We start from the raw sequence: 14229 nt of genomic DNA on the forward strand, positions 1-14229 counted from the left end.
ACTACCGCCACGCTGCCTCCGCCGTCGCCACGCCGCACGTTCTTGAGTCCAAATAATTTTTTAATATGCAACCTGGCTTCTAGATGGCGCTACGTGACTATGTTGCTGCATAGAATGCCTGTACGCAGCAACGTGGTCGTGTAGCATCACGTAGACAAGGTTGTACACTAATAAATCATTTAAACCCAAAAACCGAGAACGCACGGCGCAGCAGATGCGGCGCCGTCTCTGCCGCGTGCTGGGCGAACACTTTCGTTTGCTTTCGTTTTACTTGCTCCGCTCCAATGCAAGTTTTTTTTCATTGCTCCGTTCGGGCAATGGGCGCAGCAGATGCGGCGCCGTCTCTGCCGCGTGCTGGGCGAACACTTTCGTTTTACTTGCTCCGCTCCAATGCAAGTTTTTTTTCATTGCTCCGTTCGGGCAATGGGCGCAGCAGATGCGGCGCCGTCTCTGCCGCGTGCTGGGCGAACACTTTCGTTTGCTTTCGTTTTACTTGCTCCGCTCCAATGCAAGTTTTTTTTCATTGCTCCGTTCGGGCGATGGGCGCGCTCATTTTCTTATTTTGCATGTGCCCTATGTCGGTGCATTTGAAAGGACCCACCGAACGAGATTATATAAAAGGAAGTATTTTCGTGGGCAGTCTTGAACTTTTTTTATGCTGTCTTGGCATTCGTTTCGCCGACGTGCCGATCTTGTCGAGATCCAAGGTTCCTAATCTCGCTCAATCCAAGTCCCAAATTGTTCCGCCTTGGAGCGACAATATACGGTTGAGAAAACACGATTTGCGACTCTACTTGTGACGCCAGTATCTAAGCGAAATCGGCAGGGCCGCACAACAGAAAAAATGTGCTTCCCCCCTCTTTGTGCCAGACCGATGTGAAAAAGGGCTCTGTCGGCATAATAGTACCCCTCTCCCCATCCTCGCGGCGCCGCATGCTGTAGTTGTTGCATGCCGAAAGTGTGGCCGATTCTGCTATGGTGCTGCCGTGGCTGCTGCTCCAAATCGAGCTCGCCGCTCAATTTGGTAAAAGACATATTTTCAGTAAGCAAACTGTAAATTTGTAAACTGTAAATCGGTAAACTGTCTGCGACAACCCCCAATTATTCGCTGCATGATTGGGGGTTGATGTAGACAGTTTACCAATTGTTGCGATTCATATTTTAATATGATTCGCAACAATTGTGTGGAAGCTTGGACGGTGGGAAATTGGTCCGCGGAAAGGAGCACCCGGTAGTAAGAGTAAGCCAATTTTTAATGATGAGACAGTAACGAAGCAGCGATACTTCGATATAACAAAACGAGCCAATCGATTTTGGACAGACTTTAGTGCAGTGACACGGATTTCACTGCATTAGAGCCATGTTTTTACCACCCGCTGCATGTCAACAGTTTGATACTAACACTGCCAGATGGCGCGGAATTTCGAAAGGGCCTCACCTTGGAGCATTGTTGTCTTGGAGTTGACACCTTCGGCCAGCTTGCGAGCGCGTTCGCGCAGCTTCTCGGCCCGGTCCTTCATGTCCCCGCTGGCGGCAGACTTCCCACTCAGGTCGGCCATCGCCCTCTTGTACTGCTCTTCCAGCTCTTCCGCTTCCTGCACGAAGGGGAAGGAAGTTCCTCTTAATCATGCTCCTCAACTTTGATCGCATTCGGTCATGACATCGTCTGAGAATTTTTGCGAACTATTGACTGGCACACGCAAAACGAGAGACAAGCTTTACTGCGTTGAAATTCATCTGCTACCAACTCTGAGAGTTCCCAAACAGATTCTTCTTTGGACAATCAGAGAAATGGTAAGTACTCGAGCTGGATAGCGGGGAAGTTCGGCTGTACTCGACAAGAGCAGTGCAAGGTGCTTGCCAAAAGAGAGATTTTGCAATCGAACAAAGATATACCTGCAATTCTACAGCTTACAATGGGGGAATCTGAGGAAAAAAACAAAACAGCATGCAGTTTGGCTCATGGGTTTCTATGATAACAAGCGGCTGTACAAGAAATACACAAAGAATAACACACAAACAGCATTGCATGGCAATTGATATTCACGTATTAGGGAAAAGAAATTCGAAAAATAATCTAGGCAATGGAGGCTATAGGAACGATTGTCTGCATCTAGGACAGAGAAATGGTAAGTACTCGAGCTGGATAGCGGGGAAGTTCGGCTGTACTCGACAAGAGCAGTGCAAGGTGCTTGCCAAAAGAGAGATTTTGCAATCGAACAAAGATATACCTGCAATTCTACAGCTTACAGTGGGGGAATCTGAGGAAAAAAACAAAACAGCATGCAGTTTGGCTCATGGGTTTCTATGATAACAAGCGGCTGTACAAGAAATACACAAAGAATAACACACAAACAGCATTGCATGGCAATTGATATTCACGTATTAGGGAAAAGAAATTCGAAAAATAATCTAGGCAATGGAGGCTATAGGAACGATTGTCTGCATCTAGGACATTTCCCTGTTTGAGATGCATCGAATATAGAATGCACTGCTGGAAGTTGTAAAAACATTCAGATCCTATCTGAATCTTGGATATTGTTCGAAGCACGCCAATCCTTTGAGCTCTCGATATTTGCAAAGTTTGAAATTCATTGAATCCGTCGATTAAAAATATCTACAAGTTCAGAAGTTCAAACCTTTATATCTCCGTGGTTCGATCTTCAAACTTGGGGTTTGAAATGAAGTTTGCGCCATCACTAGTGCCGAGTACACATTTGTTCAATGTGCTTCTCCTGCACATCCAACGAGTGCAATGATCCATTTTCAACAGTTCCTTCGTGTACTGCAGATTCTCCATCTGCATATACACCTTTCCCACTTTTATCAGTCGGGCAAGAAATGTGAAGTCGGCAAGCTGTGGACGCAATGCACCGTGTCCGATACTCCACAGAAGAGAGCTAGTGCGCACGCGTGGAACCCACAGCGCAATAAACAACTATGGAATGGCCTAGGCCGTAAAGCAAGGGATGTCAATCTTTCCGACCTCAAATAAGCTTATTTTCCTTAATGATTGGTCGAGGAAGCCTTTCCAATTTTGGAATCGATGTAAAAAAGCAGTAAACGAGCCTAGAGACCACGTAAACAATAATTTGTATACTAGAGAGTGTTTGGCTCATTGTTACACATTAATGGGAGGCCGAGATCCATTAAAGTGGCGTTTAAACTGGAAAAACGCTTTACCTAGGGGCAGAGACGGCCGAAGAAATTTTGGAGCTTGAGGAACCCGCGGGGTTATTCTGGGGAACCCCTGTGTTCCCCAGAGTATCTCCATGTTCTCAAACTTTTCATCTCGAGTAACCCCTGTCCTTGATTGACAGCTAAGCAATGTGTCCTGGTCTTTGCATCGATACTATGTTGTAGTGCAGAAGCCTACAGACCTTGTAAACAGCACTGTACATGCTAGAGTGTGTCTGGCCCATAGTTATCAATGGGTGGCTCATATTTTTTCAACTACTGCTTTAAACTAAAGGAACGCCTCCCTTGGCGGCAGGGACGCTTCAGGAACCTGTGTTCCGGGGAACCCAGTTTGAGAATCCATGGCCTCTAGGGTCAACTCGGCACAACCTTGGTGCCGAGTATACACTCGCCTGCTGAGCTTGTTCGGCCTGGCGGTCGGCCGCCTTGGCCTCGTTGACGGCCTTGCGTGCGTCCAGGTTGTTCTGGGAGTACTTCTTCTTGAGCTCGGCTAGCCGGTCTTGCAGGTGGCCCACCTGATCCAGAGACCGGTTGGCAACTCCCTGGGCACTGGCTGTGGCATCTTCGATCTGCACGAGTGATACAGGTCATAACCATGATCGTTTCCAGTCCACAGTCACCAAGAAGATGAAAACGACGGGGAGGTCTTTTGGTCGTCCCCCCTCTGGCTCCAGGGGCGTACCTTCGAATTTTCAAAATAGCAGTTTAGAATAATGCACTTAATAGTTGCTTCCAGACGAACTCTTTACCGCAGGTGCAATACCTGCGGGCAGAGCTCGCGGGTTCTGCAGGTATTGCGTCCCCGCAGTGTGCAAGCGCTAGGTGAGAAGCGCACTTAACGGGGCCAGTCCGCTCCAGAGCCATGTATACAGAGAGTTTGGTCAATGGGAGGCGCGGGCAGAGCAAGGGCGTGCACCAGACGCAGAAAGTCGGCTTGGCATGCTCTTTTGGCCAACCAGAAGCCGAAAAGAATCCCCTAGCGGTGGTAGCGAGAAACTGTTTTTGTCAAAGGTATATGTTCCTATATGGTTTTAATAAGCGCACAAGAGTGAAGTGTAGGAACCCTTTGTGGTTGAAAATAGGGTGCATGTGATGCTACGATAATTATCATGCCGAAAGATGTAAGAAACGAATGCGCCGCTCAATTCTGTTTTGCTCGGACAGAGTTTGACCGCTTGGACGGCAGATTCCCGGCCCTCGGCGCTTGGCAAACAGATTATGTCGATCGTTCGGCCAGTCGCACTCTTTCACTATGATTTTGGATGACCGTGAGTGAAACGTCACGTGCACCATATTTTCAGTCACCGAGAGTTACTCCGATGAACTCATGAAGTTTGTTTCTTGCGACCACCGCCAGGGTACTATTTCCGGATTCTGATTGGCCATATTCGAATTTCTGAAGACACCCTGAAACACGCCCAGCCCGCTTTCGGCCAATGGCGCCTCCTCATTTGTCTCCTATACTTCCCAACGAATGGCCAAACTCTCTACATATACGGCTCTGGCCTGCTCCAATGGACTTCTTCCAAAACCGACGCGCCCCATCGCGGTGAAATTCCATGCTGTGCACTCTGGGAACTAGTTGGCCACTCGGTTTCGGTTTCCACTGAGCAGCTTCATCTCATGCTATCACGCCGCGACCGAACGCGCTGCTTGCGTTTTTGACTATCTGACTTTTCACGAACGTACAATACACTCATTCTCGAGCGATACAAAACGAAGACCGGGGCACTTTCCTTGGTTCCCGATACACCGGATATTGTGCGTGCGTATGCGAACGTAGTAAGTCGTGGCTTAGTCACCTCACCCGACGAGTGCATCTTTGAGCTCAATGTCAGTAATCCCGTCTAGTAAGAGTGAACTACAACTGAAATTTGTTTGTCTGGAGCCTTACAGATTAACTTTCCGCAAACGCTGAAATCGGCTAGCTACGACGGAGGCCCTAACAAGCGTCCCCTACTCCTCGCTAAGCCTTTTTAAACGAGCTTTTACTGACGCCCGAGATCTGTGCCGGGAACAGTGTGTCTGAAATTATCTCGGCATACTCAGGCAGGAAGAAAGCAAACACATAAAAAATATTATGGCCATTAGCAACCGTCAAATGCGCTTTGAATTCGTTCGAGTACTTGTGTGAAGAATGTCGCGACGTGCGCCGGACGGGCATAAACCCCAATGCGGTGCGCATAGGGGTTCATGCCCGTCTGACACACTTGCGGCGAACGGTGCGACATTATTCACACAAGTGCTCGACTTTTGCATTCTTAAAACGGTCTGTATGCGCGAATTTGCCTATATGATTGCAGGATAACTTTATGCGAATACGCGATGTTGAATATTAGTGGAATGCAAGCGGGTGGGGACTTCACTTCGAGCAGTACTGCGGGTCAGTACAGATGAGAGATATGAAGTGTGTTAAAATTAAGCTTTTCAATGGCGCCTCCGAGCTTTGCTTCGCATACTCAGGCACATTAAGAAAAACAGTAATTGCAAAAAGTAACATTTTGTCTATGAATACACGAAACAAACAAACTTCCTAATCAACAACAACTTATTGTTTGCTACAGCTTGTTGATTCGTACACAAGCAAGATCCCCGAGCTTCGCAGCGTCGAGACTCCCAGCACTGGCTCGTCCACATACCTCGATTGGAACGCTAACAGGAAGGCTCAAGTACAAAAATACAACAAGCGTGCTATACGTCTCGGGCTTGTGCTAAATCTTCGAGGTCTGACCATTTAGGTTAGTTTAGAGACCACAAATGACTCTCTCGGGAGCAGAAAACAATCTTTTGTCGACGTGTCGATCGAAAACGAAACCATGCTACCCTCCTCCCTGGCCAACTAGTTTCCAGAGTGCAACGTGCGCCGTGTTGCATGCAGGGCTTTATGGAAGTAGTCTATTACGCATTAGGCAGCGAGGTCTCGACGACCCGCTCTCATCATTCACGCTTGTTTAGTCCTTTTTTTTTTTTTCCAAGTTTAAAATTGAGGAAAGAATACCTACCGTAAAATGCCGGACAAGCGCCCACTCAAAGTTAGGAGATAATCGCAAAAAAATGGGGGATGGGCGCTTGTCCGATCATCAATTTTACATATAAATTTACTGTACGTCTTTTCTCAGATCTCACAAATTTGGTGATGGGCGCTTAATGTGGAATGGGCGGATGCACGGTATTCTACGGTAGTTGCATACTATATTTAGCAGATTTATAAATCCTCTCGATTAGGATAGCTGCAGAAATTTTGTCATTTGCGTGCCACTGTTCATAAATATACCGTTACCTTACCTAAAATTAACCGAGCATAGAAGTAGACGAGTGAAAGGCTGGGAAAGACCTTCATGAGTCTGGCTGGATCTTCGTTTAAGCGTGGTACACGGTGGTGGAAGGCTTGGAGAAAGAATTCAATAATCGGATCGAAAATATTCGGCCAAAACCAGCGTTCGCTTTGAACTCAAAAGCCACGATTTGAACATGTTTAGCGTCTTGTGAACCTCTAACATGCAAGTGCAGTCAAAGCACGGCGGGAGGCACCATGCTTTGGCCTGATCAACTAGTGCGTGATGGAGGCCAGCATTCTCACTCTGTCACACTACCGTTCTCACTCTTTCAGTGACTAGACAGTCGACTCTCATTAATTCAAACTTGGGGATAATTCGAACTAACATGCAGGTTCCATCCTATGCATCTCCATGGGAGAAAACACCCGGTAATTCAAGCTTTGCTTTATTCAAACAAATTTTCGGTCCCCCTCAAGTTTGAATTAACGAGGTTCGACTGTAGTTTCTATTCTTTTTTCCATTGAGCAGCTTAAAATGGTGCTTATTGGCAAATATTTTTGATGTGGAAACATTTTAGACCGTGACATAGGAGTAAATCCATCATGCAATGAAAATGCGAAACGGAAATGCTACCTCATCGCCTGCGAGCATAATCATCAGTACCACAATGTCCCGCATCTGCATGTGCCACCTGTCCCCGGTGGGGACAGCTAGGCCATATTTCATATTTTTGTCATATTTCCAAAATCCAAGCACTTGATTTAGTCTCATTCAGCTGCATTAGGTGCACCAAACACCTTTGGGAAATTGTCAAAACCTTTCTGACAAAACGTTTTTGCAGCCAAGATGTTTTTGTGCAATGCCTGTTGAGAGTACATGAGTATGTATTCGTACGTTTTTTAATTGCACTTTGCACACTGAACATTGACAAAAAAAAGGTAACAAAACTCTGGAACTTGTCAGTTTCAGACATTGAGCAAGCGCCAGTTCCAAATCCGAAAGTATACTGACAAAATTGGAAATCGGCACTTGCTCCAGTTCAATGCTAGTTATGCAAACTTCACCCAAATCTGAAATATAGCTAAAGATAAAAACTTGCACGAGCCTGTGTGCATGCCTGGTACTATTTTGCCATACTTTAGGACACTGTTCTCAGTTGGGGGCTTAGAACCTATTGTTATGAGCGGGCTAGGAAACTAACGTGTGTAAACCAGCTATGGCTGGCATCAATGCATCACTAGCATATCAACAGGACCTGGCTGACGGAAGAAAAAAAAACTCCAGTCTTCCTTTGGACAACACAAAAAGCTATACTCTCCGTAGCGCCTACTTTGTCCGCCTAACCTTTAAAAATACACAAAGCAACAATCTACTGGAGTTATCTGTAACTACCACTGATATTTCTAGGATAATTTATATCAGCCAGGTCTGCATCAGAAGGACAGGATTGCTACACTTCCAAAATGCAGCCTACATGGAGAGCTGCTCGGGTGAAAAAGAGTCCACTAGCTTTTGGTGTACGAAACTTTCAGTTGGTCGACTTCGACAAATATCCAGTGCGTACATTACTTGCCATTGATCACATTAAAAACACATTACTATTTTAAAGACAAAGAAACAATTTCTTTTTATTAATGTCGTCTAAGACATTAATAAAAAGTTTACAAAACTCGGATTGCACATTCAATTACATAGACAATTCAAACTCGGATAATGTGCTTTCCAGGAGGTGGACTAACTTCCCGTGCTTTTCTTCAGTAACAGAAATTATGGCTGAGATATGCAAAGGGTAGATAGGCTGGCCTGTGAATAATGATGTACCATTAAAGAAAGTGTGCATCTTTTCCAATCTTAAAGATATGTCTTTTGGAGGTTTGTGATCTTTTAGGATGTCATGACAGTATCAACCTTCCCAAATACTTGAGCAAGCCCTTTTCTTATACGAGGGCCACGATAGATAAAGGCGTTCAAACTTGTACAGAGGGTAATGGCAGGTCGGAGGGTGCGTGTTTACCCTAAATGACAAGCTTGCCCGCACGACGTTGTTCACCTGTGGTGTATCTCAATGGTTGCTTTTAGGCATGTAGGGTGTTGAGGAACCAAGGAATACGAAGGCAATTACGCTAGACAAATCGGTCGGTGCGACCTTTTCCTTTACTGTTCGTTTTTCAGGCTGATAAAAATTACAAAATGCATGAGCTCCCGCCGCTTCTCTTCTTCCTCATCGCCCGGTTGCAACATCCTCCCGAGCCTGAAGTTGACTTGGACGAATTTCCAGCAAATAAAGTTTCTGCGCGGGTCTCTTTATGAGCGTACCGTTTTGCTGTTTCAGAGACAGGCACGAACAATTCCGTCAGTTCCGGGGTACGTCTCTACGATTCTCCCCAGTTCCCAGAACAGCTTGGATGCTCGGTTATTTGCCACTATGACTACGTCGTCCACTTTCAGGGAGCAAGTATTGGTGACGGGATATTGATGAGCTGACCGCAACTCCAACAGGTACTCAGTGCTCCAGCGTTTCCAAAAATGTTCCATGATTATTTTTCGATACTGGAACTGGCGAGCTGTTTCCTTCGGTGTCACGCATCCTGGGCGGTCGTTAGACAAGCTTGTTTCTGGTAGAACTGTCAAACTTTGCCCTATTAAGAAATGTGCTGGCGTGATGACTGATGGCTCTCCTACTCCCGAGTAGAGATATGTCAGTGGTCTTGAGTTTACCATTGCTTCCACCTCTGCAAGGACAGTCGTCAGTGCTTCGAAGCATAGGCTGCTTCTGCCCAACACTTTCTTAAGTGCTGCCTTGACAGATCGAACGAGCCTCTCCCACCACCCGCCCCACCATGGAGCGGCCTCCACAATGAACTTCCAGTTGATTCTGTGTTCTGCAATGTATGATTTGAAAACTTCTTGCTCCAGTGCACCCAATGCCTTCTGGATGTCTTTTGATGCTCTCTTGAAGGCTAGTGCATTATCAGAATATATGTCCAGTGGTATGCCTCTTCTTGCTATAAAACGTCGGAATGCAAGCAAGAAAGCTTCAGCAGTGAGGCCCGTTGAGAGCTCGAGGTGAACTGCTCGAGTGGGGGCGCATGTGAAAAGTACGATGTACGCTTTGCTGCAGCTACCGTCGTTTCTTTTTGCGTACAGCGGCCCTGCGAAGTCGACTCCGGTTACCTCGAACGGCTTTGCCTTCTTGATTCGATCTGTCGGTAGCGGAGCTTGCTCAACAGCAGTTGGCCTCGCATTCAACCGTGAACATACGAGGCAACTTTTTATTACCTTCTTAGTCAGCTGCCTAGCACGTATTACCCAGTACCTCTCTCGTAGGTAACACATTGTGCTTGTTACTCCCCCGCGCATAACCTTACAATCAGCGTGCATCACAATTAGCTTGACAAAGTCATGGTCGTTCGGTAATAGGACTGGATGTTTCACATCGAGACTTTCCGTCAACCTCTGCAGTCGTCCTCCGACCCGCAGGATTTTGTTTTCGTCAAAGAAAGGATGATACTCTGCGAGTCTTACATTAACCTCCGTCGTATTTTTCTCGCGGAGCATAATATCCGTCTGAAACCTTCCGTTTTATATCTGCCTGATCCAATACTGCTCTGCTTTGTCCAACTCTGCCGCAATTAGTCCACCTCGTATTTTGTCATTTCTCTTCTGTGCGTTGTTAGCGAACCTGATGACCCAGGCAGTGATCCTCAGAACCTTCTGGTAATTCTCGTAACTTCCGGTGTCGAACAATGATGGAACTTCTTGGCCTTTCTCCAACAGCACATGTGTCTCTTCTTTTACTTCGAGTTGAGGCGTGTCTTCCAAGAACACTGAAGATTCAGGCCATTCTGAAGGTTCTTGACTCAGCCAACTCGGCCCTTTCCACCAAAGAGAGTTAGCACGAAGCTCCTGAACGTCTAGTCCTCTGGTCAAGAGATCCGCCGGATTCTCTTGACTGGGGCAGTGCCTCCAGTGGTCCGGGGATGTCATGACGCGTATCTCTGCCACCCTGTTTTTTACAAATGGCTTCCATTTTTCAGGGACTCCTCTCACCCAACTGAGGGCAACCGTTGAGTCAGTCCACATAATGTAATCAAGTTCCACGTCATAATATGACTGTTTTATGTATCGTAGGAGTCTGGCTCCAATATTCGCCCCCATCAGCTCCAACCTAGGCAGTGATAAAGGTTTTATCGGTGCCACTCTTGTCTTCGCAACAACTAACATGGTAGCTGTTTTTCCTTGGTCATCGGCTGTTCTAAAGTACGCACAAGATCCGTAGGCTTTCGTGCTTGCATCTACGAAGACGTGTAGCTGTACTTTGTTGGCTCCTGCCTGGATGCCTCGCTTGACATGTCTTGGTATACTTAACGAGTGCAGTTGAACAAGGTCCGCCGTCCAAGCGTGCCATTCAGTGATCAAATCAGCGGGGAGTTCTTCATCCCAGCTGATTCCCAATGTCCACAGCTTCTGAAATAGCAGCTTAGCTGTTAGGACGAAGGGCGCGATCAATCCAAGAGGATCGAATACTCTTGAGGCTGCCTTGAGGATGAACCGTTTAGTGTCCACATTTGCTGAGAGGAATTCAAGCAAAGCTTCAACTTTGTAAATAAAGCAGTCCCCTTCGTGATCCCACATCATTCCAAGTACCTTGGAGATTGGTGAAGGTGAGAGGCTTTTTTCTTCGGTCATAAATTTTGGCTCCTCCTTGTTGAACCGCTCCTGCAGTTGCTCATTGTTCGCAGTCCATTTCCGGAGTGTCATTCCTGCCTGTCTCATGACATTCCTGGAAGTGTGGTAGAGCCTCACGGCATCCTCAATATCGTCGGCTCCGAGCAGTAGATCATCAACGTAGAAAGATGTCCTGAGTTTCTCTGCTAATTGTGGGTCTTCTTCGCAGATCAACTTCAAGTGATGTTGTATGTAGCTGTGAGCATGAATGGACTAGACGTGGATCCGAAAGGAACCCGAGTCATCCTCCACTCTTGAATTTCTTCCTTGTTGAAAGGGAAACTTGGCTCCTCAGCAAACCAAAGAAATCTACAAGCATCACGATCATCTTCACGGATGGCTATTTGTAAAAACGCTTTCTCAATGTCAGCGGTCATTGCAACTGAGTACCATCTAAACCGAAGCAGGACCTGCAGAAGCTCGGGGTTCAAGTTGGGTCCTGTTACTAGGCACTCATTCAACGACCTGCACCCTTTGGCATGAGAAGATGCATCGAAGACGATCCTTAACTTTGTTGTTGTTGCATCTTCACGTATTACTTCTTTATGCGGCATGTAATACATGACCTGCGCGCTGTCGCTGTCCTTTCTGCTCTTTATCACTTCTGCATGCCCATCACGCAAATACTGTCTCATTGCATGATCATACCGCTTGAGTAATCCCTCCCTTCGTGAGATTCTTCTCAACAAGCTCCCTAGACGTAAAATGGCAACCTCCTGGTTGTTTGCCAGCATATCAACAGCGTCTTCTTTCCATGGCAGAGCCACTTCGTATAGTCCGTTTTTCTTAATGATGTTTTGCTCAAAGTGTGTAATGGTGTCTGCATCAGTGTCTCCGAGCTCACTGTCGGCAACTCCCATTCTGTCTAACTCCCAGAAGGACTGTAGCGCCTCTTCCACTTGGGTTTCCTTTGTCTTCGCTTGTAGGACACATATCATCAGACTTAAATCCCATAGGAGCCTTCCCACCTGTCTTGAAGGACCTTGCAGCGTCCAGCCCATCTTTGTGTTGATCGCTACCAATCCGTCCACATCTGCGCACCTGATCACGTCTCGTGTGCAGAACTTCCACAACTGGTCTGATCCAATCAACAGACTTATTCCAGGAACTGTTTTTACACCTGGGAAAATCACGTCGTCTGCCAAATTCTTACTGCTTTCTCGCAGAAATCGCACAAACGGGATGTCAGTTGTTGGCGTAGATACGTCCTGGCAAATGACCGGGATGGAAATTGCTTCAAAGGTTATTTCTGTATTGTCAAATTGACTTTTGAGCTTTACCTCCACAACGGGACTGCGCTCTATAACCTTCGAAGCATTACTGGCGAAAGTGTTGAGTGCTATCTTTGTTCTCCGCAGGACTTTCAGCCCTAGGCGTTGCGCTACCTTTTCTTTTATAAATGTGCGCTGGCTGCCACCGTCGATTATTCCCTTGACATAGCAGCTGCCAGCGTTGGTCACTAAAAATGCCTTGAACGTCTGGAGATATATGCCGTCACTAAACTTCTTTTCTGAGTGCGCGCCCGAGCTGGATGCAGACACGCAAATCGTATCGTTACCTTGGGGCGAACGTTCCTTCATCCGCCTAACAAACTCAGGATCGCACATTGTGGTTGCATGTCTGGCTCTGCAAACTGCGCAACTGAGGTTTTTTCTGCAATCTCGTGCTCGGTGACCTTTCAATGTGCATCGGAAACATCTGGAGTCTGTTGATAACACACTTAATTTTTCCTCTCTCTGTTTGCTGCAATCACAAGATGGCGTGGTGTGCTTCTTTGAATGGCAGAAAAAACACTGAGAATGTGTAGCATTTGTTGCGTTATGAAGAGCTGATGCTGATGCAAACGACTTTACCTTTGTCTCGTGTTTACCTCGAGCATCCTCAAGGCTACTTCTTTCTCGGCTTTCTACTTCCACGCGCAGGAAGCGAAGCATTCCACTCAATTCGGTCACTGACTCCGACATAGTATCTGCTGACCTTGAAGTTCCAGCCGCCGATCCGTCTCCTTGGTCTTGAGCCGCTGCGTTAGTGAAAGCGGTGTTGTTGACTTGCCGGTGATACTCCACTGTAACCTCGTAAGGCAACGCCCTGACAAGAGTGTCACAGAGCATGGCTGAAAAACTTGACGTGGGAACATTCAAAGAGTTTAGACACCGAACGTTGAGTTGTGTGGTGTCATACAGGTTTCTCAACCCTCTCACGTCATTAGCTGAAGCAACGTGCGGTAGATTTCTGAGGGCATTCAGATGCTGCCGCTCTATTCTCCTCTGGTCTCCAAACCTCTGTTGCAAGATGGTGATCGCTTCGGCATAGCATATTTCTGTTGTTGGTAGCCCGGCAATCGCCGCAGCAGCATCTCCCGTTAGACACCGACGAAGGTAGTGGAACTTATCTGTGGTTGTTAGTTGCATTGGTATGGATGGCTCCACCAAACTGCTCCCAGAATGTGAGCCAGTTGCTTAGCTCTCCATCGAAGGTAGATAGCTCCAGCTTCGGAAGCTTTGGTCCACGTCTCGCTGCGTTGTCTTGAATGCCGGTTTGGTTTCCGGTGCTCGACGCCGAAGCTATTATTCTCTGCGATTGTAGGGATTCAATCTTGGTTTCCAACTCGCTGATCACCATGACGGCTTCGTCTTGGTATTCTGCAGTGGCGGTGCACTCACTTTCCAGTTCTTGGATTGGAATTGGCGGCTCTATCTCACCGTCAAGTAGTCGGAGCTCTGCATTGCTGGTAGTGAGTCTGTCCTTGATCGAACGCACTCTTGCTAGGTCGGGGCTGGGATCCTGTAGAATTCGATTGGCGTCATTCATTATCCTAGTGTTCTGTGCCCGTCGAGCCGACCGCCTAGCCTTCAGCCTTTCCATTGACTATTCATATTTACGAGGCCGTATGGTCGCCTGCCAAGGTTCCGTCGCTGTTCTTTTCCCAGTGGTCTGCTCCCGCCAAGGAACTGCTGAATTCCGTTGCAGCTGCAGGATTGAAATTCCCTGCGGTGTGTAGCTTGGGCCCTTGTAATGCGGAACA

At 47.0% G+C, this 14229-nt stretch overlaps 1 protein-coding gene across 1 annotated transcript in view; it reads right to left on the reverse strand.

The window, feature by feature from the left end:
* Positions 1 to 14229, reverse strand: part of LOC8041283 (laminin subunit beta-1) — a 97985-nt gene that overhangs the window by 2827 nt on the left and 80929 nt on the right. Inside the window, exons 29-30 of the mRNA XM_029993932.4 lie at positions 3591 to 3767; positions 1439 to 1595 (exon numbers count right to left, since the gene is read on the reverse strand). Of these exons, the coding sequence (XP_029849792.2) occupies positions 1439 to 1595; positions 3591 to 3767 (334 nt within the window). The remainder of the gene's footprint in view (positions 1 to 1438; positions 1596 to 3590; positions 3768 to 14229) is intronic.

The sequence above is a fragment of the Ixodes scapularis genome, unplaced genomic scaffold (assembly GCF_016920785.2).
Source record: "Ixodes scapularis isolate PalLabHiFi unplaced genomic scaffold, ASM1692078v2 PGA_scaffold8__174_contigs__length_109621045, whole genome shotgun sequence".
Classification (NCBI taxonomy): domain Eukaryota; kingdom Metazoa; phylum Arthropoda; class Arachnida; order Ixodida; family Ixodidae; genus Ixodes; species Ixodes scapularis.